Source organism: Crocuta crocuta, unplaced genomic scaffold, assembly GCF_008692635.1.
Source record: "Crocuta crocuta isolate KB4526 unplaced genomic scaffold, BGI_CrCroc_1.0 scaffold264, whole genome shotgun sequence".
Lineage (NCBI taxonomy): Eukaryota > Metazoa > Chordata > Mammalia > Carnivora > Hyaenidae > Crocuta > Crocuta crocuta.
The window spans coordinates 272,838-293,022 of NW_027529597.1; the positions used below are offsets into that span (position 1 = coordinate 272,838).

At 37.7% G+C, this 20,185-nt stretch overlaps 1 protein-coding gene across 1 annotated transcript in view; it reads left to right on the forward strand.

Annotated features, from left to right (window-relative positions):
* The window catches only part of LOC144229748 (uncharacterized), a 372,666-nt gene that overhangs the window by 239,083 nt on the left and 113,398 nt on the right, over window positions 1–20,185 (forward strand). The window contains exon 6 of the mRNA XM_077761829.1: window positions 2,319–2,403. Within this exon, the coding sequence (XP_077617955.1) occupies window positions 2,319–2,403 (85 nt within the window). The remainder of the gene's footprint in view (window positions 1–2,318; window positions 2,404–20,185) is intronic.

A 20,185-nucleotide genomic window follows, 5' to 3' on the forward strand; every position in this document is an offset into this window, starting at 1 on the left:
ATTTCTTGTGAAGTATTGAGTTCTTCATCGCTAGAAATATTTGAATAGCAGCTCATGGGTGACTTTAAAGGCATTCTGTGGAAAAGCTTACTATATCAGAGGGAGGATATATTTGACAGCTCTTAAGCTACATTCCAACTCATAAATTCTATGATTCAGCATTCCGGGGGCTCACGGTCTATGGTAGGAGTATTCCGCTTATTAAGTATGTTATGTAGCGGTGAGAGAAATTTACAATCGAATTAATTGCCTAAGTAGTACCTAGAAACTCTGCCACCTGGTCTCCCTCCCAGCCTTACCATAGGATTTATACTATAATGTGCACATTGGCAGGTCTGGTTTTGATTGACTTTGCAGCAGGCAATCTGAATATCTCCATCACCATGGTTCACATGGTTGCAATTGCCTTCCCACCTTGTGACTGCTCTCCCTAAAAAAATCCAGCAAGAAAGTTTTCCATTGACTTCTTAGAAATATTAGAATTAAGTGGTTTGTGGCAGTCATGCAGAGCTATGGCTTTGGAATATTCTTTATAGTACAGAATTTTAATTGGAACCTATTTGATATGATCTCAGATTTACATTGTTCATGGACATCCACTTAATTGTGGCCCCTGACAAATGACGCCCAGCTTTATTTGTGACAATTGCCAGAGGGATAGTCTGCACGATGCAATTTGGTAACTCTTAATAAGTGATAAATGTGGCATTGCGTTGAGTTTACATAGCACACCTGGAATAGCGAAGCCACACAGCTGTTAACAGGTGTGAACACTTGTTTACCAGCATCACTGGCGTCTGCTCATTTGAGTCAGCCTCCTAGGTTTACTACTGCTGCTAAATGAGTCAAACTTATCTTAATAGCAGTGTTGCCAGTGTCTGTGCTTCCCAGCATCGTTTACTGTAGAGGAAATCAGCATGATTGAGAAGTGACTTTCTCGCAGTTCATCTCGGTTTGACCTTCCCAGGATTGGGAACTTGGTTTCCCAGGCACATTATCTGTTTGCTCTGGGGTTTCTGCCAAAGAAGAGAGCCTGCCATCCCGGCAACCCATTTACAATGATCAGACCTTGCCGGAGGGAAGTATTCATGAATTGGAAAACTGCCGGAATTTATCCCAAGAAGAAAATTCAGAGAATGGAAACAAAGGGGACTTTTCCCCTGGAGCATTTTAGAGCATGCTCTGTGTTAGAGTCACCTGGCAGGGTTCAAAATCAGTAGTCTCTCCCGAGTAAGTATTTTCTTTGTGACTGCTCTACCTCTACACCTTGGGGGATCAGGGCTTCTTGTTGGTTATAGGAGTTAAACTTTATCTCAGCTTTTAGGGAAAAAAAATATACTCAAAGCGCCTTTGATACCAATTCGTGTTGCTGTGTTATAAACGTTGTAGGCATTGAGACGATTTGACAGTATTTGGATTTTCTTTGACAACAAACACAGTCAGTACATGGTACTCTTCTGTTTCTGTGGAGGGTGACCCAGACTTGAATGCGAACTGAGTTGGGAAAGGTTTCAGTTTGCGGAGATGGAATGCTGAAGCTAAACCAATTTGTCCTCAGTTGAGAGGGGGGTGAACAAGCTCAGATGAAATTGGGTTCGTGAAGTTATAAGGCATGAAGGATGAGGAAATAGAGGACAACATCTGTAGTGAGGCATAATTAAGGAACAGAGAGCAGTGCAGAATAACCCGTGGCTAAGAACAAACCCTCTGTGCTTGTGACAGTCTTCTGTACAATATATTCAATCATGTAGGTTTCACTACAGCCAAAGAACTCTTCCCCCTGCCAAGTAAAAAACAATAAAAAATTTAATCCATATTATGAAAGATGATTGTTATGAATACTTAAATCAGGCAGTGATTTGGCAAAAAACACAAAAAGGTAGAATGTATGAGGGAGGCCCTAACAGGGAACCAGGTTTCTTAACCAAATGTAATTTTATTATCTTTGGGCCAGTTCTTTCTTAGCAATGTTTGCTAATCCTTTATGCAGTGTTATTTTCCAGTGTTATTACAATCACCATAGATGATTAAGAAGATCAAATGTTAGAACTGATTTTTAAAAGAACAGTCATTTGCTTTTGTTCTCAAGCCAAATTTAGCATCCTTTCATGTTCTTTATAATTAGTATCTTGGCTCAGATTATAGCTTCGCATCCCCTCAATGTGTCAGATGCTGGTGTCACTGTGAAAGAGATAGGCAGGCCCCAGCTTGAACAAACTGTACTTGAGGATGGCAAGGTTCTTGTAGAGAAGTGACATCGTATGTTGACTCTTAACTGGAAAATTCCTTACCCAACTTTTATCTCCTTTGTCTTTCAGTTAATTTTGGAGTGTATAAACAAAGCTCACCTACTACATTGGCAGCAGAGCACCCGCTCTCCTTCTGGAAATGACTACAGTCTCAGTGAGTAGTTGAGCAGTTACCAACACCCCAGCATGGCTTTCCCAGGTATTAATTAATCCGTTTTGGAAAGTAACAGCAGGAAGATCCCAGGGGAGGAGGTTGGGATTCTTTTGAGCTGAGCAAGTGAAAATCAGATTGGCTTGTAGAAATAGAGAACTTTTAAGCCATAGAACATCTGTAGACTATACAATATGTATTTGTTGTTAATATGCCAGTACGCGTCTTTCTAGCTTTTCTGCTGAAAGGTTTCTTCCTTACATAGTATTAGAGGAAGGAAAAATAATGGTAGAAGTTAAGCATATTTCTCTCACTTAATCTAGAATTAGAGTCCAGAAATAGAGGGTACGTGTAAATATATAAGAGAAAAGCCTTTCTGTTATAGAGAATAATATATGTACTTTTCCTCTGGTTTCATAAAAGGTCATTTGTATTCAAGTAAATTGCAGATTTAGAAAAGGTTTTCCTACTAAGAGACCTAGAAGGGACCCTCACTGTGACATTCATCTCATTTTCCTTTCTACCCATACCACCATGCTTGCCTCTTCTTACTTCTGTTTATTTTATTTTATTTTATTTTTTTATGTTTATTTTCGAGAAAGAGACAGGGTGTGAGGTGGGGAGGGGCAGAGAGAGAGGGAGACACAGACTCCAAAGCAGACTCCAGATTCTGAGCTGTCAGCACAGAACCTGACGTGGGGCTCAAACACACAAACCTCGAGATCATGACCTGAGCCGAAATCAGAGCTTAACCGACCAAGCCACCCAGGTGCCCCTTCTTACTGCCGTTTACACACCTGTCCAATTACCTTTACTGAGTTCCTTTAAAATCATCTGAGAAAGGCCAACATTTTAGCAAATTCTTCATCTTGTTGTCACTTAATGAGATTTCCCCATCCTCCGAACTTCCTATTTATTATACTTTTGCTTCCTAGGCATAGACCCTTGACTGTTCTAGTCATAGCCACAAACAATGTGAGGATAGCTCTTCCAGTTTTGGTGTGCATCTCCTCCCCCCAGTTCTAGTTCAGTTTCCAGCTGACGAATAAGACTCATCTACAGCATATTAAGAATAGAGAAAACAAATAAATCTCTTGAGCTGAGATGATTGGCTGCTTAAAAAAGGAAAGTGATTTGAATAAAGAACCTTTGACCTTTTCCTCTAACTGGCCCCCCCAAAAATTTAGTAGAGGATCTGCCCTAGGGAGGGAGCTCTCACCATAGATAACTATAGCATGATATGAACTAGATGTGATAGGTAGAGAGGAGACTAGCAAAGCCTGTGAAAATTTCTTTCTGTGTCCCTTTGTTTCTGTCTGGCCCAGCAAACATTTGTTTACCAAACATTTACTCTTTTTCATTTTCCTGTGAATTGTCTGTCTTCTGTTTAAAGTCCTAGACCTCTAACTCTTTCTCCTTAGCCCTGGCAGGCATATGAGCCTCAATTGCCTGATTTCCTTATTTTTCTTATGGAACCCTAGTACATACCTATTTTCAATTTATTCTCTTCTGTTAATCTGTCTCATGTCATTTTAATTCTTATACCATCCAGAAGAACCTTAAGGTATAAAAGAAGCATTTTCCCCCCAGTGTCTGTTAGGGCATGAACAATCTTGAAAATATGTCTTATTTTATCTACAAAAATCATTATTAATTTCTTAAGTAGTTACTATATATTAGACAGAATTCTCATCATTTATTTGTATTATCCTAATTTTATTTACACAGTAATCTTATGAGAGCAATTATTACTTTAATTTTTACAGATCCAGAAACTTAACTACAAAAAGGTTAGGCAGTATGTTGGATTAGAAAGCTGTTAAGAGCACATGTTTTTAACCACTAAAAGATTTAGAAATTTTCAGAATATTAAGGGTAGGAGATATTTCAGATGTTATTTTTCCATATTACACAAATTTCTGCAAATTACACAAACTGTCATGTTAATGACTCGCGTATGATCGTATAAACAGCTATACCTCCTGGATCCTAGCCCAAAGCAATAGCTCTAGTAATGTGATTTCCCTAATGTACTTATTCACATGGTTCAGTGTTGTGATATTCCGTAGTTTGGTTACTCCGTACTGAGACCTATATATTCTCTCTTCTCCCAAAGTAAAGTTGCTAATGGTATTTTCTGTGCATGTATTTAGAAAAGATAATTCTGTGACTAACAATCTTTTTTTTCCCAGTTTGAACAAACTGAACCTCATTATGTGAGTGAGTCATATTTTGCAGAGACTAATACTGCTTGAAACTCTGATTCCTGTTTGTCTTGAAATCTTTATACAGAGGAGTAAGACCTTGTCTCTGCCATATAGCAGGCAGGCTCTTCTCACCATTTACCTCTCGAAGTCCCCCCAGCATATGATTCATTGTCTCCCAAATTTTCATAGGTCTCAGAAAAGCCTGACTTAGAAGTAGCTTATAATCACATACAGTAGTAAATGTTATTAACTGAGGAATAAAAAGTTCCAGAATATCAAATTAACTTTTTCCCCCCTAAAGTTAAAAGTTCAGGATCACTTGTCCTCTTCAATTAAAAGGAAGAAAAAATGCTTGAACAAAAATTCTCAAAAAGTTAATATTGGTAGAATTTTGTGGCATCCATATACTTTGAAATTTTTTATTATTTTAGAGAGAGAGTGTGTGTGAGCTGGGGAGAGGGGCAGAGTGGGTGAGAGAAAGAGAGAGAGAAAGAGAATCTTGAGCAGGCTCCATGTGGACACAGGGCTCAGTCCCACATCCATGAGATCATGACCTGAGCCGAAATCAAGAGTCTAACACTCAGTCAGCTGAGCCACCCAGGTGCCCCTGCATACTTTTTTATTCTATTCTTCCAGATGTGTGACATCATCTATTGCCAATTATGAGAATAACATATTCTTCTTAATATATACTCACTTGGAACCAATGAAATCAATCATATATGGATTTAATTACTAAATAATTCAGTTTTTCTTTCTCACAGGATACTATATTACTTAGGAAAGGTTGGATTTTTCCAGAGTAACATATTACCCTCAAAATCTCATTATATTCTTACCACAAATCTAAAGCACATTTTGAAAGTAGAGGGTGGCTTTGTTGCATGTTAGACACCCAGAAAGTTGGGCACTTACAGGTTTTACCATCTTAGGTTACTGCCAGCTTGTCGCTTCCGGGTTGGCTGCAGCAGGAAGAAAGAAACTGAAAAAATACACACCTACCCTAAATTACCTCAGACTGAAAATAGCATCCCACAGCTCTGCTCACATCCCACTGCTAAATGACTCACATGGTCCCAGCTAACAGCAAGGAGGACTGAAGAGTAGAGGGAAACACGTGACCTATTTGGCACACTGTTGAGTTGTTTCCATTGGTGACTGAGTAATGGCTAAAAGCATAGGCTTTAGAGCCTGTCGAATATAATTACATTGATCTCGGGCTCTGCTATTTACCTACCTGAGTAAATTTCATGATCCTTCTGTTTCATCTTCTAAAAATGAAGATAACAATTTTATGCACTTCATAGAGTTTTTGTGATCTTTAATGGAATGATACACATAAAAGTGGTTAGCACAAGAGATCTGTTACATAATTAGAACTCAGTAACAATTATCTAATTTTAAAAATCATGGAATCTACTCCTGAAGCCAAGAGCATACTATATACACTTTTTGTTAGCCAACTTGACAATAAATTCTATGTAAAAAATTTAAAAAAAAATCATTTGACAAATACCTAGGCTCACTCACTCAAGCGCTAAGGACTAGGGGAAGGAGGCAAAGGAAATAAGTCACCTGCCTTCATGGAAATATTGGTAAATCAGAGAGGAAGTACATTCTTACGAATTTAAAACTTGTATCTTAAGGCTTCTTTTTTTTCCCCCTCTAGTAGCTTTTGGAGACTTCCTATCAAAAGAATAAAAAGAAACGTTAACTTGCTTCTAAGGGAGAAAATAACAAAACAAACAGTTCCTTAAGCATGTTTAAGTAGAGCAACAGGTTAAGGTTAAGTAGAGCAACCTACTTAAGGTTCTCGATCTCAGAAAAAAATCATAAGTTAATAAAAGTGAAGATATGAAAGGGACCCCCTTTCTGTAACTGAACTTGGTTTATGTGGAGAACGTGAGAAGTTGGTGGCATTTATTGGAATGCTTGAAAAAAAAGATGAGCTATTTCATTTGCAAAAGTGTCAGAGAAGTTTGTCTCATGTGCTGATAAATTATATAGTTATTAATAATAAAATTTAGTGCTGTCAGAGATCTGCTTCTAATGATGGGGACTTTTTGAATCTCATCATAATTCAAGGCTGGGCTATTGACCCTAAGCTAAATTCTCCCACCCTACAAAGCAAACCAAAATGAAAAAATAATAATAATATGTAAAAATAGAGTAAAAGAAGAATGGCAGCTCTGAAAACATAATGTTTTCTAAGGCTGTAGGTTGAGTTACACAAACTTTATAATCCGCCTTTAGGAGAAGATCCAGGTCAAAATTTAGCCCAATTAACCTCCTGAGTGTCTCATTGATCAAAACCTGCTTAAGGTGATTTTCTCATTCTAAGCACAAAGTGATGTGAAATACTCTGTAGTTATAAATCCCCAGTGTTCGCAGTAGGTTTTTGTTTGTTTCTGTCTTTGCTTCCTTTTATTTGGTTGGCTTTGGCTTTGTGTATCTCTTTGCTTTATCTTTCAAGATGTTTATGAGGAGAGAATTACCTACCCATTACATGGTGTGTACCTTTCTGCTTACTAGTCCACTGCTTTAGGAAATATGAGATACATAGAAAAAGGGAAGTTAGTTTAAATTTAAAATGTGTAAGTCATGGTAGACAAGCAGTTCAGAGATTGTATCAATGCTATTACAGTCACTGACAGATTTGAAAAAAGAAAAAAGAATCAGATCAGGACAATTGAAATCTCCTGCCTCCATTCTGCCCTAACATATATTCAGTTAGATAGGACTGAAACAGTAATTGCAGAAGTTTCTCAGTCTGTCCATCACTTTACTCAACAGTAGCCACAAGGATAAAAATGACTCATCTATAGGTCATGATAATTTTAAAGGAAAATGTGTTATGGTGCACTGTGGGTAAAATATGCAAATTATGAAGACAGCAGAGATAATTAAATTTTCTCAAATCAGAATAAAATGACCTTCTTTGATTGAACCCCTTTTCTGGGGGAGACAGACTCACCACATTCATTGTTATAAGAGCATGCCTGGTAATAAAGTCAAGCATGACAGATGCAGAGATTAGGAAGCCTGAGGATTTATAATAAGGGAAAAAATGAACAAATAAATTGAGGCAAAGAAGATGCTACATTCATGATATATGCCACCTTTCCTCTATATTATTTCAGTTGTTTTGATTATTCACAGATGCTGTTAAGTAAATCTAGCAGAGAATAGTGTAAAAGTAAGCAAAGTTAGGTCAGAAGAAGTGATAATGCTTACTAACCAGAGGGGGGCCTGTGATAATATATATACTTTTAATGAAAATAGGTGTGCACTTTTTTTTTTTTTTTCAATTTATTTTTTCACTGTGACCTGACATCTACTAAAATGTTTGGGAATTCAGAAGGACCCAGTGAATATTTGTTGAATCAATGACTAAAATAAAAGGATAAAATAAGTCATTATGGTATATTGATTCTATTTCCCATTCCAGACTCCATGTAAAAAATGCCTATGCAATGTTAGTTACCAACTGAACTCCACCCAACTTGTTATTTTTCATTAAACTAGGTAGATTTGTGAGTGAATTATCGGGCTTAGATGGATTAAAATGAGGGTTTAAAATCGTATTTGACCTTATTTGGGTACTAAATACTTTAAAACTAGTGATCTGTCTATGCTATCTACTGCACGGATTCTCTTTAAGTTATAACTGGAAGTGGAGTGTTTGCACACATGTGAGCATGCAGGTGCATGTGTGCACTCACATGCATGCATGAACACATGGTTTCCCTGACAAGACCACTCTTTACTTGGCAGAGCTTTTTAGTGCTGGACAATCCTACCTGCACTCTAATCAGGAGATAGATTTGGCTTTTAATGTTAGCAATATGACTGTGAAATGAGCTTTGGGTTATAAATCAGTGTGCACATTCAGAATCACCAATTAGAAGACCTGTGACTTTGAGACAGTAATTTCACTTCTTTGGGTCATGTTTTTCTTGTCAAGAATAAGGAAGTAATCTGTTTACTCTGTACTGTGTACAGCTATTCTGAGATGCAAAGAAAGTTTAGGCTCTAAAGGGCTAAAAGATATATGACCATTTCTCTACATTAGCCATGAAGATTTCATTCAGCTTATATGAAGAACAGTTCTACTGGATCTAAGAAAACATCTAGTCCTATTTATACCTGGTGCTTTGCAAATGATGTTAAAGGGGACAAGGCTATGTAGTGGCTCTTTACAAGGCAGAGGATCTTCCTCTGTCACCCCAGTTGGTGATAACCACAGTCCCACAAACCTCTCTCTCCTTTTAGCCACCTCTTTCCAAAGGTGTACAGTGTAGGAAACCCTTCCTAATTCGAAACAACAACAACAACAACAATAAATGCAGGAGAAATAAAAAGAACTCAGAATCTGATAATGCAAATTAAATGTCAGGACAAATCAAGAGAGGGTCTGGAGAAGGTTCTACTTAACATGGACATTTTGGTGTTTTTTTGCACACAATTTCCTTCCTACAGGTATGAAAACTTGGATGCTATGGTCCTGGTAGTTCACTTCTATTTGCACAGTGTTCTCCCATATCTACCATTTCATTTCAGACCTGAATGAAACTTTTCTTAACCCAAATACAGCTCTTTAGTCAGGAATAACCACTAAACTTCATAGAATTCCATTTAGCTGGGAACTCTGTGACCTGATGCACAGACATCCTCAGAACTAGCCTCTTCCTAGGTTTTTTCTGAAATACCAAGCTCCTCCTACCTATACCTTTCCTTCTATCACCTGCTAAATCTCTAGTATGTTCGTAGTCTCCTTTTTTCTAAAGGGCATGCCTTTCTTTTATGCTAATTTCCTTTTCCTTCTCCAGTTTCAATCGTGTTTTACTTAGTTAACCATTTCTGACTGAAACTGCAATTCATCTTTATTTTGCTCTCTTTTCAATTCACTCCATTATGCTCACTTTGCCCCAATCATATTTATCCTGTCTCTTAGTCCCTCTCCACTGATCTGTGCTACAGATTCCCAACTGTTCCCAGCCTGAGTCCAACCTGAATTAAGTCAGTTCTGCCTGATTTGATTTTGAGCTTGAATATTTTCTTGTTGATGAAGTTTATGACATTCAATTATAAATAATGAGCAAATTAGTAAAAAGGAACTAATCCCATTTCTTTCTTTCTAAGATGTTAACACAAAACTAGTACTGGATAATATTATTATAAATATATTTTTATGAGTATAAATTGGACATTTTTACTGTTGATATTGATAATTTTAAAATTATGTAATTCCTTGAAGGCAAGGTCTAGGCATTATTACCTTTATATCCTCAATAGTGTAAATTAGTTGGGTTATCAGACAATTCTTATATTCTGTCTTTAACAATATCTTAGATAGTTGAATCTATCTTCTTAGCTTAGTTGGGTCATGATGACTTTACAAAGTTACCAATCTTGATTCAACAGTGGATCCTACCTAATAAATTGCATTATTGAGTTCTCATGCCAAGCGTTTTTCTAAGCATGTATAGAAAATTAGCTAGTTGTTTGCCATTTCCCTGTTCATTTTTACTTCTACATTTCCCACCTAATCTTGTTATGTGACTACATTATAACAATTAGAATGTTGTTGGGGATGATATATGTACTTATAAATCCTGCCCTCAAAAGTACAATTCTCTATATATTCTCTCTCCTCATTTTTATCAGTGAAATGCAAAAAATAGGGGGTGGACCTTGAAGACTTGAGGGATGACAGTGTTACTAGTTAGAAGGACCCTGGGTCCCTGAATAAGTGTTTAGAGCAGATCCACTCCATTCTCCAAGCTGCACTGAACTATAAAGTGAATGAAAAATAAACCTGTATTGTGTTAAGCCACTGAGAGGTCTGGGTGATTTGAAAGAGCAGTTGGCCCACTTTAAGCATAGCCCTTGAAGACATTAAATATTTTAACTGTCATTGCAAGACTTTGAGGCAGGATTAGATGTAGGGAAAGCTGAGGAATTCCTGGAGGGATTTGAGTCTGCTCATGGTAAACAGATGCAAATGAAGCATTCACCTTTTAGAGAGACTAGTATCTACAGTTGGTCCTTGAACAACACAGGGTTGGGTGGGGCCTTGGGGCACTGGCTCCCCCTGCAGTTAAACATCCACGTATAACTTGACTTCTCAAAAACTTAACTACTAATAGCCTACTGTTGACTGGAAACCTTACTGATAATATAAGCAGCTGATTGATACATATTCCGGTGTTATATGCATTACATATTGTTTTCTTACAATAAAGTAAGCTAGAGAAAAACAAATCATAAGGAAGAGAAAATACATTTACAGTTCTTTACTGTATTTATCAACATCATAAATGTATATATTTATTGAAAAAAAGCCACATATAAGTAGGCCCATGCATTTCAAGCCCATGTTATTCAAGGGTCACCTGTACTTCCAAATTTGTAAAGTATGCCATTTTTGGCATAGCATCTTATTCACAGAAGATACAAAAAATGAGTTTGAAAGTACATAAAGTAGCCCTGTAGCAGGGAAAAGGTACTAGGTTTGGTGTCCAGCAGACCTCTGTTTGAACAATGACTCTGACTTCTTTGTCTAAAATTACTTAATCTCTGTCAGACCCATTTCCCTCATTTGTAAAAACATAGCAGTTTTGATCCATAAAAATTGTATTTTTACATGTATTACATACACATATTACACACACATGCACAGTAATGCCTGTTGCAGAGACTCACACAATAAATGATCATGTGATAAGACATTATGGCATTTTAGGGTGAGAATACTTGCTGGATACTCATGGCGAACATGAAGAACCTTTGTGATCTTCTTTGGAGATAGGGTCTTTTTTTTTTTTTTTAAGTTTATTTATTAATTTGAGAGAGAGAGAGAGAGCGCACAGGAGGGTTGAGGAGATGGAGTGAGAGAGAATCCCAAACAGGCTCCAGCTATCAGTGAGGAACCTGATGAGGGGCTCAAACTCACAGAACCATGAGTCATGACCTGAAGAGAAACCAGGAGTCAGACGCTTTGCCAGCTAAGCCATTCAGGCACCCCAGAGATAGGGTCTTTACCGACATAATCACATCAAATTGTGGTCATTAGAGTAGGCCCTAATCCAATATGATTAGTGTTCTTATAAAGTGGAAAATTTAGAGATAGGCACACATACAGGGAAAACACCATGTAAACATGGAGATGGCATCAACAAGCCAAGGAGAGAGGCCTGGAACCGATCGTTTGTTCACATCCCTCAGAAGAAACCAACAATGGTAACACTTTGAATGTATACTTTTAGGCTCCAGCACTGCAAGACAATGAATTTCTGTCATGTACACCATTTAGTTTGTGATATTTTATTACAGCACCTTACAAAAAAAAAATTACTATTTTAAAGACTGAAAATAGAAGTATCATATACAACATATAATATCTCAAGGCAATTGGGAAATGGTAGTTGCTAACAGAAAAACCCACCTTATGTCCTTGCCAGCCCCAGTGGGAGACTAAGCTCCCTGAAGCATCATAGACAGACAATGCACCTAGTGTGACAGGCACTCTCTGACCTGAGGGCAAAACTACAAATAGAGATTGATTTCACGACCTCGTGTGTCCTGTGTCCCTCTGAGAGTAACGAAGAGTAATATTACCATGGCAGAGGACCCTATTCCCTTGTGCACATAAATGGTAGAATGCTTGATATCCGAGAGAGCTCAGTAAATCATGGCAAATCACAGACATTATGGAAAAATTAAGTGTACATTTCACTTGAGAAGAATATTAGTTTCCTCAAAGATTTTGCTTTATGGAATCAGGGACAGAAATTTGAAGAGAAAATGTTTAACAAGTTTGCAAAGTTAAAAATAATTTTTAGGAGGCTGTTGTTGGAAGTGTTTTATATTTTGGCTTTTTATTTATTCTTAAAATTTCTGCATATGGTGTTAACCCTGGGAAAGTCATTGGTAGACTCACTTGTGTTTATTATTGATGAAAGCAGTGGCTTTTCCTCAGTGGTTATTGCATATCCTTAGCAACTAGGAAAGAAGCATACATAAGATAAGTTGAAGTAGCAAAAAGTAAAACTTAGAAAGCCAGACTAGCCATGATCAATTATTTTTTTCTGGACTTAGCATCCTTCACGTGAATATAAATGGTGTTATTTGTTGGGTTGTTTTTTTTCTCAAATACCCCTGAAAAGGGGTGGTTGGGTGACTCATTTGGTTAAATGTCCAACTCTTGATTTCGGCTCAGGTCATGATCTCATGGTTCATGAGTTCAAGTCCTGAGTCTGGCTGTGCTTCGTTCTGACAATATGGAGTCTGATTGAGATTCTCTTTCTTCTTCTTTATTGGCCCTTCCTCCACTCACATGAATGCATACACACTCTCCCTCTCTCAAAGTAAATAAATAAGAAGCTTTGAAAAAAAAATGCCTTTGATAAAAGACTATTTTGCAGATTATATTTATTCAACAAACTTAATCTTTTTTTTTTTAATATTTTTATTTATTTCTAGGAGAGAGAGAGAGACAGCGTGAGCAGGGGAGGGTCAGAGAGAGAGGGAGTCACAGACTGAAACAGGCTCCAGGCTCTGAGCCGGCAGTCAGCACAGAGCCCGACGCGGGGCTCGAACCCACGAACCGCGAGATCATGACCTAAGCGAAAGTCGGACGCTTAACCGAGTAAGCCACCCAGGCGCCCCAACAACAAACTTAATCTTATTTTTGAGTATGTGTTATTAAATATATACTAGTAAGCAGCTGTGGTGACCCCAAAGTGGTAAATAATATGAATTACTCTCCAAAGCGTTGATCTGACTCTTCAACTTTCAAAATTATCTTATATTTTTGAGGTGTAGTTTCAAGTGTGTATTAGTCAGGATTCTGCAGAGAAGCAGAACCAATAAGATGTGTGTGTATACGTATAAGGAGAGAGTATAAGGAACTGGTTCACATGTTTGTGGAGACTGGCAAGTCTGCGTCTACAATGTGGGCTGGCAGGTTCAAGACCCAGGGAAGCCAGTGGTACAGATGAGGTCTGAAGTCAGTTTGCTGGAAAATCCCCCCTTGCTCAGAGAGGCAAATCTTTTTGTTCTCTTGTGGTCTTGAGTTGATTGGATGAAGTCTACTTACATTATGGAGAGCAATCTTCTTACTCAAAGCTAACAGATTTAAATCTTAATCTAATAAAAAAAAACCAGCAGCCCTTCAAGTTGACACATGAAAGTAGCTATCACAAAATGCCATAGGATCTTGTACTTTAAACAGTGAGGGCTAGCCTAATTCTATACTTCTCTATTCTTTTCCTTTACCTCTAGAAGTCTTCGTCTTACCATTGGGACCTTAATATCCCTCTCAATATGCCAGGATGTAGGGTAGGAGTGGCTTATGCCCATTTGAAAGACCTTGATCATTTCTACTGATCTGGCCTGGATGAGATACCCTAATCCCCCATACTAAGTGTACCCCATACTATTTCTCTTTCTGTCAATACAAGTTCTTCTTTATTGTGACTGGATGGAGTATAGGTCTAACTTCCATCCTTGTTACCAAGTCTCATGTTTTGAAACTTGCCAAATGCTTCAATCTCCTCTTGAGGTTTTGGGAAGTGTTCTTTCATAGAATCAATGCCATAGTTTTCAACTTAGCTCAGTTACAGTGTCCCATTTTTGCAATTCCAGGTATGATATATGAGAATTTTCTGTTTGTTTTATTTTAGTATTTAAAATAATTGTAATGTTTATTTATTTTTGAGAGAGCGAGAGACAGAATGCAAGCAGGGGAAGGGCAGAGAGAAAGGGAGACACAGAATCCAAAGCAGGCTTGAACTGGGGCTCAAACTCACAATCCATGAGAGCATGACCTGAGCTGAAGTTGGATGCTTAACCTACTGAGCCACCCAGGTGCTCTTCTGTTTTCTAAATGTCATTAATGCTTTTCTCTATCTACTTACCAAGAGAAAAAGGTTCTAATCTTTGGTAAACCATTATAAAATGTTTACCTAAATTTTCTCAGTGAGCTCCTACAACTCCTCCAGACCTAAGAATCATATGGAACTCAATGGATAGGTCCAGGGCCAATCAGACCATCTACCTGGGCCTGCTTATCTTGCTCCGCCTGCCAAAATCACATATTTCCATAGTCTTCCCTTCCTTCTCCAGCCTACCACCATATCTCCTCCAATTTAATTCCCATTACCTTTGTATTCCAAGCCATTCTTATGTCATTTAGCTTCCCCATCCCCTTGTATTACTTAACCTGACATGCCCATGTCTTATATATGCACTTGATTGTACATTCCCTGGGAGAAGTATTCTTGCTACCACCATATGAGATTCCAGCTCTTTCTAGATAGATCTGAACTTGGCCTCTTAATGCTTTTCAGAACTATCAGGGTTGTATTTATCCCACCATTGAAGATGAGAACACTGAAAATAATAATCAAACCAGTTTGTGAACTCTGAGAAATACACTAAATAGTAAAACTACCAACCCAATGTTCCTTATTTACCTGGGTTTAAGAATGTTATAATCTCACATAATAGTTCATTGAAGCTCTGTAAGCAAGCTTAAACATTTACAGACTCCTAAAATAATAAAAGCCTCTACTGTTAATTAGTTAATGTTCAAAGCAAATAAATTGATGAAAGTAACCCAGGGTTCATAGGTAGTAACTTGGAGTAAGATACAGCAAAAAGAAGGCCCTGCCATTGATTTTAAATGGGTTTGTTGGGAGATGTGAGGTTTAGTCCAAAAGGTAGAGCTACTTTATCTCATGCCTCCTAACTTTTCCCATCATAGATTAAGAACCACGCAAATCACGTAACTATTTATAGAAGAATCTCCTTTGTTAGGGATCTAGTTCAGTCAAGACAGGATCTAAATAGTGTGACTGACATTACATCATCAGCTGTGATATCCTTTGAAGGGAGCGCTCAGCTGTGAGAATTTCCTGTCTTGGGACTAAGGGTGGAGCTAAAGAGATAGACTATAAAGATCACTACATCCTTCTTTTCTCCTTTCTTTATCGAGCCTGCTATCATGAGGGCTCAATTTAATCAGGCCATGTAAGTGGAATAAGGGGAATGTGAAGTCACTATGTTTCCAATATTTTTTTGGAAAACTTTATTGACATAGAGAAAAGTGCCTGGATTATAAATGTACAGCTCAACAAATTTCCAAAAACTGAACGCATCTGTGAAAAGTACATGAAGAAATAGAACATTGCAAGTATTCCTAAAGTTCTCTTTCTGATCGCTTCTAATCATTACCAGCCCTCGAAATACTGGATATCCTGACTTCTGACAAAATAGGTTTATTCTGCACATTTTCATACTTTGTGTATATATATATACACATGCTACATTATCTAAATGTATTGTATTTTACAGTAATACTTTACAGATCTTTAGTGCTTTTTTCTTTTGTTCAACCATTAAGTTTATAAGGCCCATTCATACTATTGCATGTGTTTTTAGATTGCTCATTCCCATTGCTGTATGATATTTCCCGGTGTGAGTATATCATCATGTATTGATCCATTCTGTTGATGGGCATTTGGGTAGTTTCCAGCCTGGAGTTATTATAAATAATAATGTTGCTATAAATATTTTAGGCTATTATTGGGGGGGGATCATATATAAGCATTTCTGAAGGCAGAATAAATTTCCCCTGATTTTAATTCTCCTAGATAATTCAAAGGAATTTTAAAACATAAAAGACAAAAATAATACCTATTTTGACTTCCTATTTCCCCTGTACCTTGTCTCATTCTTCTAGTCCCATTAGAGCAAATATCCTAAGGAGTTACACTCTTTCATTTTTTTCCTGCATCCTCTTCCAGCTAAAACCAAGGATCAGATTGTCACATTGGGATCACAGACATCTCTCACTAATAATGTCAAGGATGCAAACAATCTTGTGCTACTTTATCACAGGTAAAGTAGAGTATCTGCTTATGGAACTCTCTTGCCTAGGTCAAAAGAACTGATCTCTAATTGAAATGGACAGTTTTTCTCACAGATACAGGTAATGAATTCTCTCCATTCTGTACTCAGATACATAGTTTATGCAATATTTTCCAGGAACCTAGGCCTCATAAATCTATAAATCAATGATATTCTACTAACATAACGTCATGAATAAGAATTCTCCTACAATGCCATTAGTTTATTTGCTGGGAGGTTCTAACTAGCATGTTACAAGGAGAACAGGCTTGAGTCATCTGTATTCATTCTTTCCTGAAAATAACACCCAGGTGAAGGTTCACAAACAGACCACAAGCTGTCTGCTTCAGTCCTCTCTTCCCATACTATAAGGAGGCATTTATCCAGTCTACTTTTCAAGACCATCCGTGATCAGTTCTGGGTCTTCTTACCTGATCTGTTGGCACCTCTTGGCATAGGTGACTACGTATTCTTCCTAATGCACTTTCCTTGCTTGGTTTTCCCGACTACATTTCTCTTTCCCTGTCTCTTTCTTCTTTTTTCCAACCTCATTGGCCACTCCTTTTTTGTCTTCTTCTGTGGTTTCTTCTTATCTTTCAGATCCTTTAAAATGGAAGTGCGACACAGAGCATAGCCCTTGAAACCTCTCCTATGCCCTTTTCATGTCACAGAATCACATTGCTTTAAGTCCCATCTACGTGCTAAAGATGCTCTAATTCACAACTTCTTTCTGGTCCTTCGCCACCCTGCTTTTGGTTTCCCCAGCTTTGCTGAGGTATAATTTACAAATAATACTGTATATGTTTAAAGTATATAACATGATTGGATATACATAAACACGGTGAAATTATTTGATCCTTTCATCATCAGTTCCTCTTGATTTCATTGCTGATGTTTATAATGAATCAGACTACTTCTCTCACCTACACATCCAAAATTAGATTTATTTTAAAAGTAATGAAACTTATGCATTATGGCCCCTCAGTTGTATAAGGCCTTTCTGTCCTTCTGGGGATTCAGGAGAAAGGAATCTAGCCATGCGCTAGAGGTGCAGAGTGCAGTTAGCACTATAATACGTGTCAGAGGTGGACCGGAGGCTGGAAGTAGGGGTCAGCATGTTGACAGCACTCCTTTCCATAACCACAAATTCCAGAGCAACACTTGCTCCTGGTTGACCTTGACTAGTTTCTGGGCTCTATGATTACTCCAAGGGGAAGGGTATGAAGGCATCATGGTTCTTTTGTCCGCTGAATAACCATTACAACCAAGGCTTATCCATTCCCTTCACCCTCCAGGACTGGCCCAGGGATAGCGATGGTGAGTAGGAGTGAGGAACCCCAGGACCCAAAGACCACTGGCAAAGCTGGGCCAGTGTTTGAGGCAGTGGCTTTCCCCAGGGGTCAAAGAAGGGAAATGAATGGACTAGAGATTTGGGGGGCTGCAGTCCATCAACAGGCACATCCTAGGCAAGAACTGCTGAGGAAATGATGAAACTAAGGGTTATTTTTGTACACTGTCAAAAATAAAAGACAAATTTTGTGTCAGCCAGCTTCACTAAAGAACAAGTTTTGATTTTTTTAATGAGAGAATTATTGTTCTATTCTCTCTACTATAAAAGTATTATATGAGGAGGTGATCAAAAAATGCTTATAGAATGTAGGGGGAAAAGTAGCATAGAAATATATCATGCTGCTATTATTAATAATAATAATTTATTATGTATTATAATTATAATATATTTATATTATAACATTATAATTATTATAATTAATTANCTGTTTTATTTATCAGCTTTTTAACACTTGTGATATCTTTACTTTTTTCTAAATAAATATTTACTTCTGTACCTGACTTTATAGCAAAAATTTTTAGAGAGCCCCACAAAACCCTTATCTCTTCCTGTGCATTGCTTTCACCTTATTCCAGGTGTCCATCAATCTGTAAACTGGATTAACTCAGGAACCTCCAAGCCTCCCTGATTTGCCCTGATCCCTTTCCAGTTAATTCACAAAAGAGCAGTTGGAGTGATCATTTCAAACTGTAATCTAGGCCATGCCCCTCTTCTGCTTAAATCTGCCAGTCTTTTCCTGCCTCACTCAGAGTCAAGGCCAAAGTCTTTACACTGGCCTAGCTCATAGCCCACTTAACTCTCTGACCTTATCTGCCTTCCCTCTCCTCTTGCTCACATAGCTCCAGTCAGGTTTCTCTCTTCACTGCTTTGGGAATGTGATAGGCAGATTCCTGCCTTAAGAATTTCTTCCAGGAGTCCCTCTTCCTGAAGGATGCGCCCTAAGATATGTATACCGCCTTTTTCCTGACCTCCTTAGACTGGTTGTAAACAGCAGTGAGAACTTCCTGATCATTCTGTTTAAAAACAGACTTCTCACTCCCGACAGGGATATCTTCTCCTTCTCTGCTTTATTTTTCTATAATTGTCATCTTCTAAAATACTATAATGTCAACTTGCATATTTGTTAATTGCATTTCTCCCTTCATTGCTCCATAAAAGCAAGGATTTTTATCTGGTTTGTTCACTTACTGTTCTTTCTTCCAATATCTAAACAATGCCTGGCACATAGTTGGCCCTCGATAAATGTTTTATGCATTCATAAATGAATAAATGATTGAATGAATAATTTATGCTTCCTGCATTCTTGCAGCTCTAAGTTTAGGGACAGAAATGTTAGTTCTCAAAATTGTTTTGGTCCTTAGTATAATAAAAAGTCGTTGAAGATTTGTGACTAAGTAATGTCACGAGATCATGTTTATGGAGATGGTTATTGAAATATTTATGGAAGATTGCATGTTTGGGGTGAGACTAGAGATAAGAAGACTGTTTAGGAGTAATGTGCTAATGTATGCTCTAAGGTAGTAGAGATAAATGTTACAGTGTTTGGCACATGAACCCTGAATCTTTCATGAATGATTTTCTAAGTTCTTGTTTATTCTTATTTTTTGTGTTTATTATCCAAATATTTGACTTTCTGTAGACAAATTGTAAATTAGAATTGAATAACCAAAGGTACCCAATGATACTGAAAGGTTTCAAACCTGTAATTGGTGGGTAACATGCCTTCATGAAATATTCCTCCAGAAATGAAAAATTTAATATATAAAGACCGGTTAGTGACCAACATTTTAACCTTTGAAGAATACCTATGGGGAATCACCTTAGCATTCATCATAAAAGCACACCCACCCAATCTGTCCATCTGTAAAATGGCGGAGCATCTTCTTGTGGGGGATAGGGAAGAATGGCAGTGGGAACAGGAGGGATTTCTTTATCCTTGATTCCCTATGTTTGTGGGCATATCCTCCCCATAAACTAAAGATAGAAAATTGCTCTTCACAGATCAAAACACACAGGAGAGTCTGGAGAAAAGGGAAAAAAAATAGAAAACAGATGGAAAGGGAGGAGGAGGAGGTGGAAAGAAATGGAAGGGAAGCAAGCTGACACCTGTTTTCCAGCACAATGATCATTAAAGTTATCACATGGTATGCCAGAAGCTTTAGTTTAAATACCCTGTCTGCTACCTTCTGGGTTAAGTAAATAGTTTTGAATATGCATCTCATTCAAATTACTTTCCATCACAGTCAGTGGCTGTAGTTAAAATGACTCGAGTAGTTTTTAGTCCTTCCAGAAAAACAACAAAGAAGTATAGGGA